At 34.9% G+C, this 20,000-nt stretch overlaps 1 protein-coding gene and 1 long non-coding RNA gene across 2 annotated transcripts in view; one reads left to right on the top strand and one right to left on the bottom strand.

Moving 5' to 3' along the window:
* The window catches only part of LOC144440958 (uncharacterized), a 1,407-nt gene extending 234 nt beyond the window's left edge, over positions 1-1,173 (top strand). The window contains exons 2-3 of the long non-coding RNA XR_013481220.1: positions 379-474; positions 1,158-1,173. This is a non-coding gene — a long non-coding RNA (uncharacterized LOC144440958). The remainder of the gene's footprint in view (positions 1-378; positions 475-1,157) is intronic.
* A 5,810-nt stretch (positions 1,174-6,983) lies between these two features.
* On the bottom strand, positions 6,984-18,502 carry LOC144441475 (myb-related protein A-like). Its single transcript, XM_078131055.1, has 17 exons — positions 18,373-18,502; positions 15,659-15,779; positions 15,002-15,154; positions 14,432-14,535; positions 13,987-14,115; positions 13,172-13,370; positions 12,230-12,290; positions 11,941-12,043; positions 11,315-11,472; positions 10,751-10,896; positions 10,052-10,219; positions 9,528-9,667; positions 9,084-9,207; positions 8,510-8,614; positions 7,863-7,949; positions 7,281-7,451; positions 6,984-7,097 (listed from the first exon to the last, which is right to left on the bottom strand). Exons 1-17 carry the CDS (start codon positions 18,393-18,395, stop codon positions 6,984-6,986), a joined length of 2,106 nt encoding a protein of 701 aa, XP_077987181.1. The 5' UTR covers positions 18,396-18,502.
* Between the last annotated feature and the right edge of the window lie 1,498 nt (positions 18,503-20,000).

The raw sequence follows: 20,000 nt of genomic DNA, 5'->3' as shown, positions 1-20,000 counted from the left end.
TCATCATCATCATCATCATCATCATCATCATCATCATCATCATCATCATCATCATCATCATCCACATCATCATCATAATAAAGCCATCACCATTGCCTTATAGCCATCATCACTACTAAAACTATACCATCACAATGTTACCCCCCCATTACTGTATCCACAATCATCATCATCACCACCACCACCACCACCACCACCACCACCATCATCATCATAATAAAGCCATCACCATTGCCTTATAGCCATCATCACTACTAAAACTATACCATCACAATGTTACCCCCCCCCCCCCCCATTACTGTAACCACCTTTCCATTAATACCTTAATTACCATAATATTTGACTCATATTGACCCCATAATGCTGTTTCTTGTCCAGGAGAGAGATGCTGACAGGACAATTGGTGTTGATACAGATTACATACAAACCACTGACTTCAAAATGGAACAAGCAGATAAAGACTTTGTTGTAGAGGTAAGACCAGATCATTTGTTTACAAAAACATCAAGTACTTAAATAAAATGTTCACTGAAATGATTTCTGTTCTAGATATTATCAAGATATTAATAACTTCTCAACTTTTAATGTGTAAGTTCTGTACAGTAACTCATTGAATGTCCTACATAAATGAAGTATGTGGGTAATATTTGAAAACTATAGTTATACACTTATGCAAGCGATATTATTCCATCACATGTTGACTAAATAAATTAAGTCATTTGTATATCTCAAATCAAACTTTGTGATAATGGCCTTGGCTTTCAAATTAAATGTTACCAAACAGCAATTAATTTTCAATATTACATCCAACATTTTTGCCAAAAATGTTCAGATGAATTATTTCAAGTGTATTTTAACATTTCCTGGAGTTTTGTGAACCTTCATAGTACACTTTACAGGTCCTCCTTAGTCGACGCCTTCCACTGCAATGCAGTTTACAGGTCCTCCTTAGTCGACCCCTTCCACTGCAGTACAGTTTACAGGTCCTCCTTAGTCAACCCCTTCCACTGCCCAACCTTGATTGGCAAAAACCTATACCCACACAGCATAAATTGGTAGTAGCAATTAGACAAAGATGATTATGATCAAGTTTCACATGTGTGGAAGTCAACATCAGTGAATTAATTTTCATTAACAATTCTATGTTCATACCACAGCAAGGTGCAAGAGCAGCAACTGCATTCCTCAAGTATTATATCACAAAGTTCAACCTTTCACCAAGAAATACTCCACAAGACAATTCAAAGCTAGAAGGTCAGTATAATAAACTACTAAGTATATAGTGAATTCAACTTCAAGTTTGAGCTACATCGAATTGACTTTGATATTGCAGTTAATTAATTTGACTAATTTATCATGAGTAGATGTACAGCACATTTCAGGATACTGTTCACTGGCTCTGTTTCATACAAACACAGAAATCAACAAGAATCTGAACATGCTACACTTTAAGATAGCAAGACTGCGATGAAATTAAACATTGAAATATACTGCAATATGAGGTGAAGCATGGGCACAATGTTTTGATGTCAGCATGTAGCACATTAGTTTATTTTATTTTAGACAAAATGTAGCAAGAATCTAGCATGTGCATGCAGTATCTTGCTGGCCTCTGTGCATCATTGTATCAAACAGAGCCAGTGAACAGTAAACTGCAATGTGCTGTACAGTAATCAAAATACATCAATGATAAAAATCTAAGAACATATAAACAAAAACAGATGATGTAATCATTCTACATTAATTGAGAATTAAAATGAAAATATCTGCTTTTAACAGTTTTGTGCTAGCTCATTGTTGATAGTGTCAAATATAAACACATATCCTTTGAATCCAACATAAATCAACAATTTTAAAGCTTCATTACTAGATTGGATTGTGGTTTGTTGATGCTTTGTATTTGTAATCTTTCAGTAGCAAAACCTTTTGGCAATTTTACTGTTGCTCCAAAGAGACTCCATTCCTTTACCACATTGACTTATATACACCTTGACTGCCCTATTTTGAAGAGCATAACTCCAGCTCTCCAAATAACACATTCCTATTAATCTAATAACTATTATTATGTTATATTGTTTCTGTTAATATTAAAACTGTCATAAATTTTTTTGCAGGAAAAACAGTCAATGATATAAAGAATGGTGATAGTCATGTTATTAGTATTGATGTTTCACCACCATTGGACAATGATGACAATTAGTGGACACAGGTCTGCCTAACGTACTGCAGGGTATCTAAGGCTTCCACCAAATCTGTATTTATTCAGACACAGATTATATTTTGTCATATTCCTTAAAAATTTTTTTTATATTTTTAAGTTATAACTAATGGTGTGCACACACATAACCTATAGCATGTGATATAATAATTAGAATGTAATGCACTGTGCATTATTTTACAGAACATGTGCTACTCAAAGCTGTTCAGATTGCAGTGCTCAGTATTGAACACGATCGAATAGATAAATATATAATCTGATGTCGTCTTTACTTCATTTAACATGCAAAGCACACACAGTGTTCTCCATCAAACATGTATACACAACAAGAGTAATTGTATTTAAAGACATGTTACAAAAAAAGTAAAGACGACTGTTGAGAGTCTAGCATCCACCAACAGACAATGATAAAAGTAGTGAATGCAAATCAACTTAACCATACCAGGTGTAAGGCATATTAGCAGACAATTATGATATTTTAGTGTGATTTCTAACACTTTAAAATAAAACAAAATTTTGCTTGACTATGGACAGACTTTTTGGAGTGTTCATGTCAGAACATTAACTGTAAAGACTTTGATTTTACTGGTTAATAATTCCATTTACATTGTATTTAATTCTAATGTACATATCAGTTTAGCAGACATCATGCTAGAACTACTAATTACGTTTCTGATGACCATCAAAATCTGTGATGTCAATTATTTACATAATAAATATGAAAAATTCTGAGACTGACTTGAACTACACATTTCAGTCATTTTTACTCTGTTTATGTACACTTGCTCTGGTCTCAGGGCTTTCTTTGCTGTTAACTTGAATAAAATTTTTAACTCAATTATGTTCTTTTGTGTGAAATAGCAACCTGAATAGAGTGATTGCGAACAGTTGGGTGAACATGCAGACTTAGTATACTTATAACTGGGAAAAAAAAAAAAAAAAAAAAGCTGACCACATTTTCCTTGAGATGAATAAATTCAAAACATTTGAAGATTCTAAGACAAAAATAAATCTCCTAAGTGACTGGTGTATCTATCTGCTTGTGGTATATGAGGTTCATGTCATGAGATTAAAATTTAGGTGTGAAAAACTTGTCTGGCAGAGTTATAGAAAAGGTTTGTCCAGAACAAAAGGGTGATGATCCTATGTAATCTATATGGTTACACTGAAAAGGTAGAGTAACACTGATGCGATGACCTGGGATTGAATCATGGGCCTTCCAATAAAATAAAATGGCTAAAACAGGCAGTGTTTGTCAGAAGACTATATCTAACATGTACAAGTGCAGTTACATCAAAGCTGATCATTTTACAATTTTAGGTTGTTTTTTTTTTACTTGATAGTTAACAACACTTTTACTGCTGAACACAGCATGAGGGAATTGTTATTGAGGCAAGTTTAAAAAGCTGAATGAATACTAGTATCAATACTCATCTCTAGCAAGTATCAGCATGAAATTCTGGCCATGATGTGTTACTTCTACCTATATTACATTACATGGGCCATTCTTTACCATAAGAAGTGTTGAATATCAGTCAGTTGAAGCGAGAAATGCAGACTTGTCAATTGTTACATAATAGTGATTTTTTCATATTACACATACACACCAATGAGAAATGCAGGAGACAGTCACTTATTACATCATATTGATTTCATTTCATGTCATGTCTCTCACACACACTCACACACACACCAATGAGAAATGCAGGAGACGTCACTTATTACATCATAGTGATTTTATTTCATATCATGTCACACACACACACACACACACACACCAATGAGAAATGCAGGAGACGTCAATTGTTACATCATAGTGATTTTATTTCATATCACACATAGACACACACATCAATCAGTACATAGCTTTAATAAAGTACTATTCATTTCAAAATAGATTTTTTCTTCAAAATATCTTTACACATGTAACACTTTCTATAGCCCCTCAAGTACACACACACACACAAATAATCACAACTAAATTCCCTTTACAGAACTCTATGATATGTTAGGCAAGACTGACTGCACAACAAACATGCCCTAACTGAATAACAGCGTCCCTAAAGAAGTTGGAGTTTCTCTGGTGAAATGAATTGACCAATAAAGCGTTCTTTATCAGAAGATTAGAATAAGCTGATGAGCAAATAGGAAGGGTTGTTACAGCGATGCATTCCACTAAACATTTGAGCATAACGTTACAAACCACCCCTTTCTGAAATATAAGCAATGAATGTGATTTAGAGCACCGACAAGTAAGAAACTAGTCTGTGTTTGGAGTAAGAACCTTGTGATATTGTTCTTGCATTCTCTGCAAGTTATATGGGCTATTATCTAAGGAAAACAAGATTATTTTAAAACCACAATGGCCATCCTTCAATTTTGTAAGTTCACTTACCAGTACTACTAAACTAATAAAACCTATTTATGGCATGTTTTATCAAAATCCTATATACAAAACATAGACTTAGTAATAATATCATTTAGGTTTTTACAACATTTGTACTCGTCAATGATACTAAAATATGAATGAAGCTAGCATGGCAATATTGTACAGCATTTTGATCACCATTAGTTACCTAATGACTTGTTGAAGCAAAGAACTATGTTGGCAGATTGAACAGTTTTTTATTTGTTTTCCAGACAGGAAAGCTTTGGAAGTTCTTAGTTACTAGGAAATTAAAAAAACGCAATTAATTTTTTATATGTAAATCTGTTGCCAGGCTAAGATTTAGTTTCAAGCATAATTTGTGTTGTCAAGTGATGATAATTGTAACAACAAATTTAATTGTGACAGGATTCACACTATTGACCGATAATGTGCAAATCACCAACAGTGAATTATCGGCACTTTTTTTTATAGCATTTCACCTCATGTTAGAGTCAATATAGAATAGAACAAGAAGGTTGACTTATTCTCAGTACCTGTAGTAGCATTTTACCTCATACTAGAGTGTCAAAATAGAACAAGAAGGTTGACTTATTCTCAGTACCTGCAATAGCATTTTACCTCATACTAGAGTGTCAAAATAGAACAAGAAGGTTGACTTATTCTCATTACCTGTAATAGCATTTTACCTCATACTAGAGTGTCAAAATAGAACAAGAAGGTTGACTTATTCTCGGTACCTGTAATAACATTTTACATCATGCTGGAGGGTAAAAATAGAACAAGACAGTCAACTTATTCCCTTGTGTGCCTATAGTAATGTGTAGTGCTGAGAGCAGAGGTCATTTTGCCAACCAAGAAATAGCATGATTGGTATTTATGTGACAATCGTGTGATAAAATATTATTGCAGTTAACAAGAATTGCAAAACCTTGAACAGTCCCACATACATATTGTCTGTTAATTAAATTTAGACATACTAATATTCAGTATATATTGAAACATGTTTCCTAAAAGAGTATGAAGTGATGTGTTGCTACATGACATTATGTGTGATGCATGTTTCTATGGCAACCGTATCATTATATAATCTTTCTAGTTTTATTTATATTCTTGGTTATGAGTAGTTGATACCAACCTATTGTATTAAATAAGTACTTGTAGTATTTTGAAAGAAATGACTTCATTAGAACTCCTTGTCAATCATCCTTTCACACAAATATAATCAACACATCTCAAAGTAGATACTACTTGAAAAATCAACTTTGAAATTGCTGCCATGGCTCTCAAAAAACAGAGGTCATTCTAGACATTATAAAATCAATAAATGATAATCAATAATAATCGATATACTGAAACAGTAATACAAAATTAAATATGCAAGTTGCAGATAGCCTGCAAAATAATTTATAAGGGATTAAATGCATACCAAAGTGGCATGAGGGTGTTATGAATTTAACATAAATTTAATTTATATTTGCTGAGTAAATAATTAATTTCTTCAAAAGTGGCAAAATCTAACATCACAGTACGAAAGATTTCAAAATTGAACCCTAAGCAAGGTCAATGCCAAAAGGGTGCAAATAATATTTCGGCAACAGAATTGCAAACTACTTAGTAATGTATGTATTGCCTCGCAATGCCATGAAATTGGCTTTGTAAGAAGGGTTGATATTTGTTGATTCCCCATTTCATCCCCAGCAAAGTTCTATATTGTAAAGGGAGTATGGTTTTATGTCAACATTTCAAAACTGACAAAATAAAGAATTCTGAGTGACTTGCAGTGCTACTAAAAATACTAAATATAAAAAAATAAAATCTGTGACAATGTGGATGAAATGTTTGATAAGAGGTTTCAACAAAGGAAGTGTCATGTTTGATCAATCCAAACAGTTGTTTCATTTCAGACAATTCTACAATGGCTTTCTACCATTTACATTGCTGACTTTGTATATTAAGTTTATGTATTTGCATATCACTCATTAATATGCAAGAAACATCATTAAAGACTACACTTGGTCTTTACCTTGGACACCTGCCTCTACATCTGTATAGGTAAAAATACTAGTCTATCGACATGCATATACACACCCATCCTTGAATGTAAGACAACTGTCCTACCCCTGGTATCTCAAAAAGCGTTGTGGAAACCCATTCTTCTACCACCATTTATACAAATCTAAACAACTACTTGATAGGATAGTAAAGCTGTCATTTTAGAGTTTGATGTTAAAATAAGATTCTCATTGCTGGTGAAAATCTATGACTGATTAGAGAGTGTTGGAATACTTTGTGAAAAGTTTCATTTCTATGCGAGTTTGCCCTTTATCAGGAAATGGTATTCTGATAAATACAGAAAACTTATGCTTAGCATGTCGACTACAAAACTAATGATCTTGGTTTACATTGACTAAGATACAGACGAGCTTGCTCTGTTAACAACTTTTGGTCTTCTGTTTTACCGCATGCCACAGTTTCCCATGCAACATCCAGCTGGTGGTAAAAACATAAAGACACATGATGATTAGTAAACAATCCATTTTGAAACATATCAAGAAAGATAGTGAAATTCGAACACCAAAACTGAACATAAGAAATAGGATAAGAAGTCGCAGTTACGGTTGGTTTGAAGTAAAAAGTAGTTTACACTGTTCTACATAGGACACTAAGACTAACCTGAGCCAGTGGTTTACTTGGTGTCTCTTGAAATCTCACATGTCGGCCTTCTTTCTTGATTTTCCTTTTCTGAGAAGCATGATTTGGTGAACTTGGCATCATGAAACCTTTGTTGAACGATGACCCAGATGTTTGTGACGTGTACTGCCTGTTCATTAGCATTGATCCATTCTGTATAGCAATAGATACAATTACTAGTATCAAGAGATATTCATAGGAAGAATATCTTTGTAACTTAAACAAAGCAAATGTGCTGCAAGTGTAACTTGTACCTTAAGTTTGTCATATAATGACATTTTGTCACTTGCATGCATGTGCTAGAAGTGTAACTTGCTATCTATATTGTTACTCAGATAAACCAACATAAATGTGCTGGAAGTGTAACTCGTACTGCATAATTTTGTTCCATAACTTGGTCACTTATATACATGTGCTGGAAGCAGCTGGCTGGAAGTGTAACTTGCTATTTATATTGTCACTCAGGTAAACCAACATAAATGTGCTGGATACAGAAGTGTCTCTATAATGCCAATCACGTACATATGTACTAAAACAATCATACTGGTTGTCTAGATTACTTACAGGTGTATCTGGTGTTAATAAAGATTCAGCATTCAGTATTGGACTCCATAGCAGTGACTTGCGAACCCTTTTTGATGGACTCTCCATCTAGAGATAACAAAATCAAATATTAGTCAGTGTTTTTGCTAAGGTTTGGGAACCCCGGTAACAGAAAGGGTGAAAGAGGTAAAACTGGTAGTGCTTCCCATGCAATGTATCATAGTTTAGGTGGGGAACCCCGGTAAAATGATGTGGGAACCCCGGTAGATTTTACCTACTTACCGCCCTTAAATAAAACACTGTTAGTAATCTGGCAATGACTAATGCATATCAGAGAAGGAAGGAATAAGAGAAACAAGAAATGGAAAGACTAATAACAGAACCCATTGGCTATGTATGTAACAAGCACTGCTTTGTTTAAAACACAGCTACTTGACTACAAGCTAAGTTACAATCAAGATTTAAGTAACATTTTATATTCGCAACGTATCAGGTCAGGTAGCAAAATATAGTTTATCACCATGACTATAGATATGAATCAAAACTACACTTTCTTAGTTTACATATAATTAATGACAGACCGAGGTGTTATTTTTTGGTGTAGCAAATCACAGACAAGTAAGAGTAAGAGTTTCTTACTTGTCTGTGGTCAAATAAAATTTACTTACTGAGTTTAATGGTGAGTCAAGACTACTGATATCAGCTGTCATTCCAGATAATTCATCTTTCTGGATAATTTCATTCAGATCTTCTAAATCACTTTGGCTCTGGGGCTAGGTGAAAAAATTAAAGCGTAATATAGGCTGTATTAGTGAGTGCTTTACATATATGTAGACTAAGATAGATATGGTGTGTCTCCCAGTCCTAGGGTTGGCTTTTGCCTGAGGGTGCGGCATGCCCCATCATGGTATACCATACGTGTATGATCTAGCGTTCTAAATTGACATGAAATGTCATATTGATGGCCAACAAACAATACATGGTCCAATTGCTACATTATTACAGACAAAATATGATATTTGTTACATAATTCAGACTATCTGTTCCATTTTGGTAACACACTAACATCTCTAAACACAATTCTGGTACAACCAAGACTATCTGTTCGGTTTCATTAACACAATAACATTTCTTGCAAAATAAATACATTTCTGGTAATTTAACTTTAGATTGTAAAGTATATAAAATAAATCTGTTTTGTGAATGTTCATTCTTACACCAACTATCAGCACACTAACTTACCAATTGCTTTAGAGGACCATTCTTCTTTTCCAATATGGCCAGAGCATTTTTCAGTGGTGTTGGTGTTCTTGGTGTTGTGTCTAATAATGCACGTCGAATTCTTGGAGTTCTGAACACACCTTCCCTGTGGAGTAATACAAAATGGCCGACATGTTCAATGTTGTGCAATACCTATTGCAACAAGTTGCAGCACCCGGGATGACAGGCTCTGCAATCAGAGGTGGCAGTCGGCAGCCACCAGAGATGGCAGTCTGCAGCATCAAAGGATGACTGACTTGAGGCACAAGGGATGACATGCCACAACAACCAGAGATGGCATTCTACAGGTTGCAGCTCTGAGGAATTGCAGTCCACTGCACCCGGCATGAACAGACAGGTTGCAACACAAATTAAATCAACACATGTATATGGTTAGGCTCTAAATAAAGAACTCGCAAGACTTACTTTTCTTTGTTTTCCTTATTTGCTGGGGTTTCATCTGATAAAATAGTATTTGGTGTTAACAACACTGTATGGTACACTGACACAGGTGTAGATGTTAGAGTAATACCAGCATCAGAAGGAAAGCCAGGACTGTTCAGAAACTAGAAGAAAATAACAGCAAAATATTTTGTTACAGTCACATGACCACTACCTTGATGACATCATACTTCATACATCAACATTTTGCAGCCTGTTTGAGGTAAGACATGTTTGCTGTGTATTAGTTCTCTTGAATTTGATTTTTGGCCTTGAAACCAGTGGCCACACTATACATATCTTCTAGTTGTTTGTATTTGAATTTTTCTAAAGTACATACATTTGGATATGACATTTCAACTCACTTTAGTCATCCAAGTATAAAATAATTTCAACACAAAGCAGTTCAGGCTGTTTGAACCCAGTTTTGTACACAAGTCAGTGTTAGATTTTGTGGGGATAGGGCTAGGGAGTATGGATGGCAAGGGGTGCTTATACAATCTCCTTACCTGAGAAGGTGAAAATGGTAACTGCTTTATTGGTGTACATTTAGGTGATGCTGGTACCACCATTGAATTTTGAAAACTTTTGATATCAAGTTGTTCCTCTGGTTCTTCTTTGATACTAACGACTAAATCTGGTTTGATTGTTGACCTGTCTGAGTCTTCACATCGACTCTGATCCTACATTACAGTTGTTAAGGTCAAGTTCATATAACTTAGTGAAGAATACAATGAGAAGCCCTTTGCCAGTTTCTCTTTTATCAAAAAGCTCAGAATACTCTGTCAAGATGTCAACTTCTGTTATTTTGTTTTAGTTTTAGAAATTTAGTCACCAGGAAAGCTGGGCTTCTTAGTGAGCTAATAACTATGACATATTATTCAGTCTTGCACTTTATGCAACTTATTCTGGTATACAGCCAATCTTTTGTTAAAACAGCTCTGAGCTATATTCATTATATTCTAGATATCCAGCAAACCAAAAGATAGCACACACTACATGTAGGTATAACATACAATCTAAAGATCAAATATATGGTACTGTACACAAGAGAAATTGTCAATATACTTCAGTATTACCGGTAGCTGCTATTCTTCAATTAAATTGTATACCAACATTTTGCCATACACGCTTTATCTACTAAATCTACATGGTATGGTGTTCATGTCAAATCAAACCATTTGTTTGAAGTGCTATATCTTTTTTACAGTAAAGGATACCTTCCTCTTCCAGCTGTTCCTTAGGATAGTTGGTGGTGAGGTGAATCGCGATGTCACTGGTGATGTGATCGGGATCAATGATCCAGATACATCTTTAGATAATGATGAAATGGCATGACTATCAAACCGATAACCTATAAATACAAGATGCACAGTACACATACATGTATTACACCAGAGATAACTTGCACGGATGCATACACATAGTATTGGTATTTGCAATGCAGTGCAATACCAAGAACATTATAACAAATCTATATAATTTAATGAGCACAGTCGCTCATGTACACAACATCACAGTGACAAACACATTGTATATTTTTTGTTGCTGTTTTTATTGATAAACATATGTAATAATAATCAATGTATAGATATGAAGAAATACTAAGATGGACACAGATCCAATCAGTTTGTTGTTGAATAACCCTTAGTATATCTAGAGGAGAAGTGAATGTTGAAATACAAATCTGATCTTTTCATCTGTCTAATTCTAACACCAATTCATGGCTTGTAGTGTAATACAAATCAAATCCAGAAATTCAAATAACTTACCTGTGACTCCTCTCTTGTGCTGAAACTTTGAATACTGTATAGGTGTGGCACCTGACCGGTCACATGATCCAGCCAATAATTCATAAGTACTAAGATCTGATGCATTGCCTTGCTCTATCAGTTGTGCTACTGTACTTGCATTCATATCAGGGATATCCCTACAGTCGTAAAACACAAGTAGTAAGTATTAAGATCTGGCTCTTGCTCTGGCAATACTTAAAACTTATGGCGGTGGTGGCGGGGGAGAGACACAAAGCTGTACTCTACAGCAATCTATCGTTCATATTTCACAAACATATCATCTTAGCTGCACACTGTCTTTGTCATGTTTTGTATTTGTTTGTAACTGAACTGCAAATATTTGTTTAAAAACCAAATATTTTTGTCTGTTGTCATGCGATAGCATCCTTAACGCATCCAGTAATAAAGAGAATCATAAAATACTGACTGAAAATAGTATAATACCTAATTCAAATTGATCTGCATATTACAGGGAGTGAAGATTAAAACTGTACCCCACTACTAAGGGAATTATTAAACTTGGTATTTTACCTCATAATGTTCTTACTACTTTACATCTGGGTGGGGAACTCAGACTTTAATATGTGATTACAGATTAGCATTACCTTAATGGTGAAATATTATCTCCATCCATTACTATCCAACGCATAGGACTTTCTTCACTATCCATAACTTTGGTATGTCTGTAATCTTTATGTTTGTTCTTTTCTAAAAATGAAACATAATTCACAATATCCGTTGATTATTCCTTTAAAAAAAATTCCATCTGTAATAAACAAGTATTTTAAACTTTTCACTTTTTAGTCATAAATGTTTCTTGACGTTGGTGGCTCTTGAAAAGAAAGAAAACTACAACAACTACAAGATTTGATACATAATAGTAAATCAACTCACCGTGTCTGTTTGTACTTTGTTCTCGGATATGATCACCATAATGTGGTGGTTGTGTACGAAGCTGAAAATGGAAAAACGAAAACATCCTACATAATCAAAATGTGTACTGTGTGTGCTTTATAAAACCTGATTTACATATGTATTTCTTGAACAATGTAGAACAGAGATGACTTTAGTTCAAGTTCATTGTTACTAAATTAATAATCAATCCTATTTCCAAACTTCAGCAATTGTTACTCTTCAAAGATCAAGGTCACAGGATTTATTCAAGGACACTTTTCAGATGCAGGTTCAGACTTTCAACCATATCCTATATATATCAAGGTCTACACTCAATATTTTTATGAAGGAATTCACCCAATGCTGCAAAATACAATTATTTGCTTGGGAGAATATGTTCAAATAATCTCATTCACTGTGTAGAATTCTCAACAAAAGTTAATTTCATCCATCAACAGTGAAAAGAATTTCAAATATCAGAGTATTGCAATATTTTAACAACCGGCAGCCATATGCATCTGGGACCCCAAGGTCACAACCTCAGTTTGCATGGGAGAAGTTTTCATATATTATAAAACACTGAAAATAGTTGACCAGGATGTCAAGTTAGATATTACAACACTTCCAGTCCAGCTACAGTAACAGTAGAATATAAGTTTAATTTAGTGCTTGCCACAAACTGCCCAAAATACTGGAGGATTTTAATCCTGTCAGTGTCACAGATCCATGGGAAGCACATAATCCTTGCCATCACTAAGCATATTGGATGAAATGCACCATATAACAACTACATCCTACCAGGTACCCATTTTACTATAAGTTAGTTAGATTGATGTAGTGGCCTTAGCATGCCAATCAAATAAATGACAACACCAAGGGTAAACCCAGCTACGTAAAAGATTTGGTGCCGGGTACATAATGTTGATGTAACAGAATGCTTACCAAACTCTGTTGCTGTATTACTTGCATAGCTTGTTGATTCATATTAGCATACTTAGAATGTTGCTCTATTTCTAAGTGGTGTGAATCATGCTGCTGGTCCAGTCTACTGCTTGGTGGTGGACAGCTGAAAGGTTTCTCTCCAGCTTCAACTTTCCTTCTCATTGTTGAGTTCCAATGATTTTTAATAGCATTGTCCGTCCTGTCAAATACAATGAAGAGGCTATCAAGTCAAAATGTATATATATATCGCTGAAGTTATTGAGTTCTGTTTGGGACAAAAGTCTGTTGATTTAAGTATGGTGATGTCATATCAAATGAATAAACTACTGTACTGAGTTGCACTACCATACTGTCCTAAAACTTTTGAAAATGGAGAATCACAGTTGATGGATAGTTAATTCTATGGACATGTTTATTTTGGTGCACGCAAATTTGGCAGAATAGCATTTGAGAATGTGTCAGACGCCCTTTATTTTGGCAGAGTGCAATGGAGAAATTAGACACTACCTGAAAATAACTCATCTGGCCAGCCAAGCATATTCAGTGCAACTATAGCTGACACATCACAATGGCTGAATACATCACCTCTATATAAATGAATACTATGTGTAACCTTTGTTAACTTGCATAATAATGATGTACAGTATGATAACAGGTGTTATTTCCATGGAAAAAACCAAAGATTTATGTGTATTCAGCTAAACTAAATCCAGCATAGATTACAATAAACACATTCACAGTGAATTAATTACTTTAATTTATATAATATGAATCAAAATGTCCAAATTTTCCAATGCAATCCAACACTACAATACCTTCCAGGCAACAGCTTTGCAATCTCTGCCCATCTGTTTCCAAGACGTTTGTGTGCTTCATAAATAATACGATCCTCTTCTTCAGTCCAAGCTGACTTCTTGATATCTGGGTTCAGGTGATTATGCCACCTGAAGTTCAAGTAAGTTCCAGAAAAAAATTATCACAAACTCAAATAAATGATCACATTTTGTCGCTCCACTGTCCAAATTGATGTTTATTTACAAGATTTGTGGGAGCCTTAAACAAAATTTAGGATATAGGTAGAACAAAATGTTCAAGATATTTGCTGATTCTTGTTTCAGTGTGATGAGTTATGAATTGACCTTGATGTCTGAATATGAGTAGCAACATCAAATTTATAGGCATATAGTTCACCTTGTAGACCATTGTGTTGCTATAAAACTACATCACCTTGATTTAAAGTGATACAATGATATGGCTTACCTTTCACGGCATTGTTTTCCTATTCTGCCTTTCAAATGTTTGGCAATCAGAGACCATCGTTTAGGTCCATACTTATTTACCAGCTCTACAACTTTATCATCCTCCTGTAAGGAGTAACAAAAAGGTAATAAAAGTTTACACTGACCTCTATAAAGTACCACTAGTTTTTATCATACTGTTCAAGGATTTTGTAATACATGTAGTTTGTAAGAAAGCATACTAGTATTACTACACATGTCATCAACAAAGTCAGTCCCACATCTCAGCATGTATTGGTTTGCAATGATCAAAATAAAGTTTAATTTACATATCATATTTCTCTCACACTGAGTCATAAATAAATGGAGAAGTAAAATTAGTTTTGCAAGATTGTGAGATATTGTAGCCATTGGTGGTGCTATCTATAATCACGACTCTACACATAGTACAGTGACAAAAGCATCATCATCAACCATCTTAGAACCTAGAGTTTCACTAGCACTCTGCTAAAACCACTCCATGTGTGTAGACACCACACCAAACCACCAATGACCATCTTACAATCTAGAGTTCCACTCATACTCATCTTACCTCCTTAGTCCATGGTCCTTTGATCAGTTCAGGGTTGAGGACTTTCTGCCATCGATGTAGACATTGTACATCTGTTCTATCATTGAAATAACTGGCAATAAGCTTCCAGTTATCGGTACCACAAGATTCCACCACTTGTCTCAGCCTTTCATCCTATTAACCAACACAAGGTAAAAAGAAATGAAATATGAAGACACACTGATTCACTGTGTAACACATATGCACAAATATAGCAGTAAATACATTAACTTTACAATTGTTCATTTGGATGACAAAGCATTTTGTGTTGTCAGTTACAGTGGGAGTGTGTTGATGTAAACCTGAAGCAACATAACAACACTGTGAAATGTGAGCTACTAAAATCTGAAACTGAGAATTCAATATCTACAGTGGTGATGGAATATTTGAGGAGAGCATGGAAGTAGGAAGTCTTCCTGCCTCCATGAGGAGAGGAACAATAATAGTGGTGGGTTCAATGTATCATTTTGACCCAGGACAGAAATGTTGTCCTCCATTAGAGGGCATACTGGTGACAATCCAGATATACTGTAAGTCTATCAACTTATTTTTATAAACAAACTTACACATTTTGAAAAGTGTCAAATACACATCACTTCATGTCTGTACACGGTGTAACACCTGTAGCATATAACTTACCTCATCCTTTGTCCAGCGACCTTTGTTTATGTACTTCTTTTGTGGTCTACTTGTTGGCACATCATAATCATGATCAGTGTATTCATACTCTTCTCCACTGTCACTGTCGCTGTCATAGTAACTGAAAAAAAACCAACCCACATCATCAATTTGTGTACACAATACTAGTATTTAAATGTCCATTTTTTACCTTCAGAAAGAGATACCTTCCCTTCAATTTGAGCCCCTCTCCAGCCTAGCCTGTTTAGGCCTAAAAAAGTGTTTGGTTCCAGTTACCCGACCCTATCTAGTTTTTCACTGTCAACCCTATGCTGCTTTTCTTTACATATAATTATAGAAAAAAATAATAAAATTGCGAAAATTTTGAAGTAAATGAGAAATAGTGAATGACATCAACTTAAAAAAACAATATAAAATTGTTCTTCCAATTAAATCTGTAATGGCTGTACATGATACATCTGATGTACCGATAGTCTAGTTCGTGACGACAATGTTCCGATTTTACACTACAGTACATTATCTTCACACATTTTCTTCACACAATACTATGTGTGAAGATAACATAGTGTAAAATCGGAATGAGGTCATCAGGAACTAATCTGATGGGAAGAAACCAATAACACAGAGACCATATGGAAAACAATGGAAAACATAACTTCTTGAACTAGACACTCACATATGAAAAAAAAATTTTTAAATAAAATAAAAAAATCTACTACCCCACCTATTCTAAAATTGAGCGTAATCGGAACCACACAATTTTTTTAAAGGCCTTATTATACATAGTGGGTAGCAGTCCTTACATGTAAAGCCCTCTTAGTCTAAAAAACAATGAAGAGGACTATTTTCCTGACTGTGAGTGTGACCATCTAATGACAATATTCCTCCATGCTTAGACAGGCTTTGAGTTCATGATGTGAGTGTTAATGGTTTCTAGTTGGCATCTTGCCAGTATACAAAATGGAGTGGCAATGACATCATGGTGGTATCATGGCACTCGCTTTCAATGACTATAAAGTTTTCACACAGAAAAAAATATTATTTAAGCTTATACTATAAGTTATAGATTTTCAGAATATCTCAACTACTTTTCAAGTAATATAGGAATAAGGTTTTGTTGATATGTATACAATGAATAGAAAATGGCAATAGAGGTACATGTGTTATAGTGTAGTGTAGTGATGTCTGGGTAAGAAAAACAAGATATCTATTTTACCTACTTATTTGACCAATATTTACAAATCTATCAACACAAACATTTTTACTACATTTTTATCATTTGTGACACAGCATTAGGAACCTCAAACTGTCCTGAAGTCTAAAAATACATTTATTCGCCTGGAAAACTATCTGAAGGAAACAAGATACATGTATAATTTCACCATTAAGAAATCTGAACTTTCTTTTCAAATTTCATTGAAAAAACTTGTAATAATTATGATTTTAAATCATTTAAAGCTTACAGTAGTGATACATTTTTCCTCTGACTTTTCAAGATGGGTTTTATTTGAATCCTTTTAAAGGTCGAGTTTTACCACAAAAAAGTAAATCATGTTGGGTCATGTTTTCCTAAGAAAACAATACAATTCCTTTAACTCCAAGTAAATGGCTCCCTGTCTACATTTTGTTTGTAGGAAATAGCAGCAAGGAAATAAAAAGAATGACAGAATAAGTTTACAGAATCAAATATTACGATGGGCACATTTAAAAAAACAACCATTGTTCTACTAGCTTCTAAGTTCTAGTCTTGAACCGAGGCTTTATCAGAGCGAAATCAAAGTGTCCGGGGTGAAAATAAACTACTATTGTAAGACTAAATGTCCTTCGGTATGTATTCAAGATTAAATTTTTTTTTTTTTATAAAACTGCATTAATAGATGTCTTCTAGACGATTAAAAAAGTAGCCCCTATATGATAAAATGACTCGAAAGAACTGCCCTGGTACATTAATAAATTAAAACAGTGACTATTAGTGTTATGAAAGGCGAATTCACAAATTATTGTACCCGCCGAGCCTTTCCAATATGTTAATACAATTTCAGACTATACAGCTTGTTAAAATGTATAAATATGATGATTTCGACGGACAGTGGACACATCAGACGTCTGCAAATCACATCAGCATTTCACGGTAACACATTTCTGATTCCGAAAACTGTACTGTACATTTTTTCTCCGCGCGAGACAGCTGGTCTGCGGTCTCTTGACCTTCTTCATAATGCCATGTACAGTATATAGTTTACAGATACCAAAGATTGCACACTCAATATATTGTACAATTTATGTCAGCTAATCGTAAACTAAACCTATAATAGTTACAAATGTAACAGGTAGGATTAGAAAAGAAAAGTGCAACTTTTTATGCAGCGTGAAATTGAGCCGAGTACATGAATATTCCAGTTTGTTACAGTGTCTCAAAATCCACAGCGCGAGGATACGAGGAGCACGTTCTGCAGAACGCCCAATCTCGTACAAAATGGAAACGATTCGCAGATCGAAGTGTACAATCGAAACGAAACAAGACCGTGTACACCAATAATTCCAACAGTGGTTGCCTTGTACAATCTGATACTACTCACTGCAAGGATTTTTTAACTTTGCAGGTGTGGGGTTGATCAGGCCAGACGTCGCTATCGCTAGTGACTCTCGCGATCGAACTAGTCGATCGAGTTTCATTGCAAAGGCTAGGCTTGTTACGGTTACATTGTACTTACCCATAATATGGTACATCAGACATTTTGAAGTTATAAGTTATGTCACTGATATTCTGAAAATGTGTGGAATATTGCCATCAATGATATGTACGATACGAAATAAATACGAACGGAGCAACACAGACGATCATGGAAACAATGGCGACTGCAGGAATATTGAATTTGCGCGCTTGTCATCGTCATATGCAAAATACCACAAGCTGATTGGACAACAGCGAATGACATCACTGTTGGCGTCCTCTTGATGTCAAAGGTTATCCAGCTGGCAGTCTAGGCCTAGGCAGTTTCTATGTGTGTATGTATAATACTAGTAAAAGCAGGATAAAACTATTTACGCACTACCAAAACAATCAATTCGAGTTATCTGACAGATTTATATGTTTAGTTGCGTTTTTTCTCAAACGACTGCACGAATCAGCCGATAACATCATGTACAGATCCTGGAGTGTAGTTGTACAAGTTTTGAACATGTCATGGTTACCAAACTACAATAACATTGTAGAGTTAGTTTGGATTTTGAGTTGTTTCTTCTTCTTCTTCTTCTTCTGTTTTTGAGCTTTTTTCGTTCCGTGGTTCAAACTCAGGGTTCGTTTTGAGTTTGAACCCCTGAACGAAAAAAAAATTCAAGACAACGACAACGACAACAACAACAACAACAACAACAACAACACAGCCTTTGTTATTACCCCTGAGAAACCATTCATTCAAACAGAGCAATTGGTGTTAATTTTTGCTCTTCATAATCATACTTACACAGTAATCTCTTGTATTCTTTCAGTAATCAGTATTTTATTGTGAATGTTTCATCTGAAATGAATCTCTTTCAAAACTGCTACTACTACTACTACTACTACTACTACTACTACTACTACTACTACTACTACTACTACTACTACTACTACTACTACTACTACTACTACTACTATTACTACTACAACCCGGGCTTATAACTTGTTATTATCAAAAGTTATCCCCACTCTCATTGGTGTTTTCCAAATCAACCCCTCTTCCCCAACCACCATCATCACCGCCACTTCAAGTGGAGTTTTTTTTCAAAGTGACTCCCCAAACAGTAATGCCCAGCCAGTTAAAAAATGACCGGTCCCTAAGCCAAGTTGCGCATATGTTGGGATACTCATACTAGTATCTAGAATATCAACTTCATGAGCACCTGCGGCCGTACCCATCCCACACTCCGTCGCAGAAGCAGATATTACCAGATCTAGATGAACAATTTGACACTGACATATCCCACAGTTATGACACCAGGGATGAAGCTATCAGGGAAGAATTTGGAAGTTATTAAGATGATAAATTATCCTCTGATGTTGATGACTTACAGTTACAACAATTATAAGCAGTTCCATAGTAGCACGTTCATGGAAAATACTTTCAATTAAGATAGAAAGGTATACATCTATGTTTCATTTTAATATTAATTAATGCAAATATTGTAGTGGGGGTTAAAGGGTTGGAATGTTTTCCTAGATTGGGTGGGTGGGGGTCCTAAAAAATAACAGCTTTTCAAGGGGTACCTGAATTTTTTTTTTTAAATTAATATTTTCTCATCCACCCCTCCCCTCCATAAATACTGAACGGTCCCTAAGATAAGGCGGACAATTCATCTT

This window comes from Glandiceps talaboti, chromosome 10 (genome assembly GCF_964340395.1).
Source record: "Glandiceps talaboti chromosome 10, keGlaTala1.1, whole genome shotgun sequence".
Lineage (NCBI taxonomy): Eukaryota > Metazoa > Hemichordata > Enteropneusta > Spengelidae > Glandiceps > Glandiceps talaboti.
The sequence above is the reverse complement of the archived record's forward strand: the minus strand, read 5'-3'. Positions and strand labels throughout refer to the sequence as shown.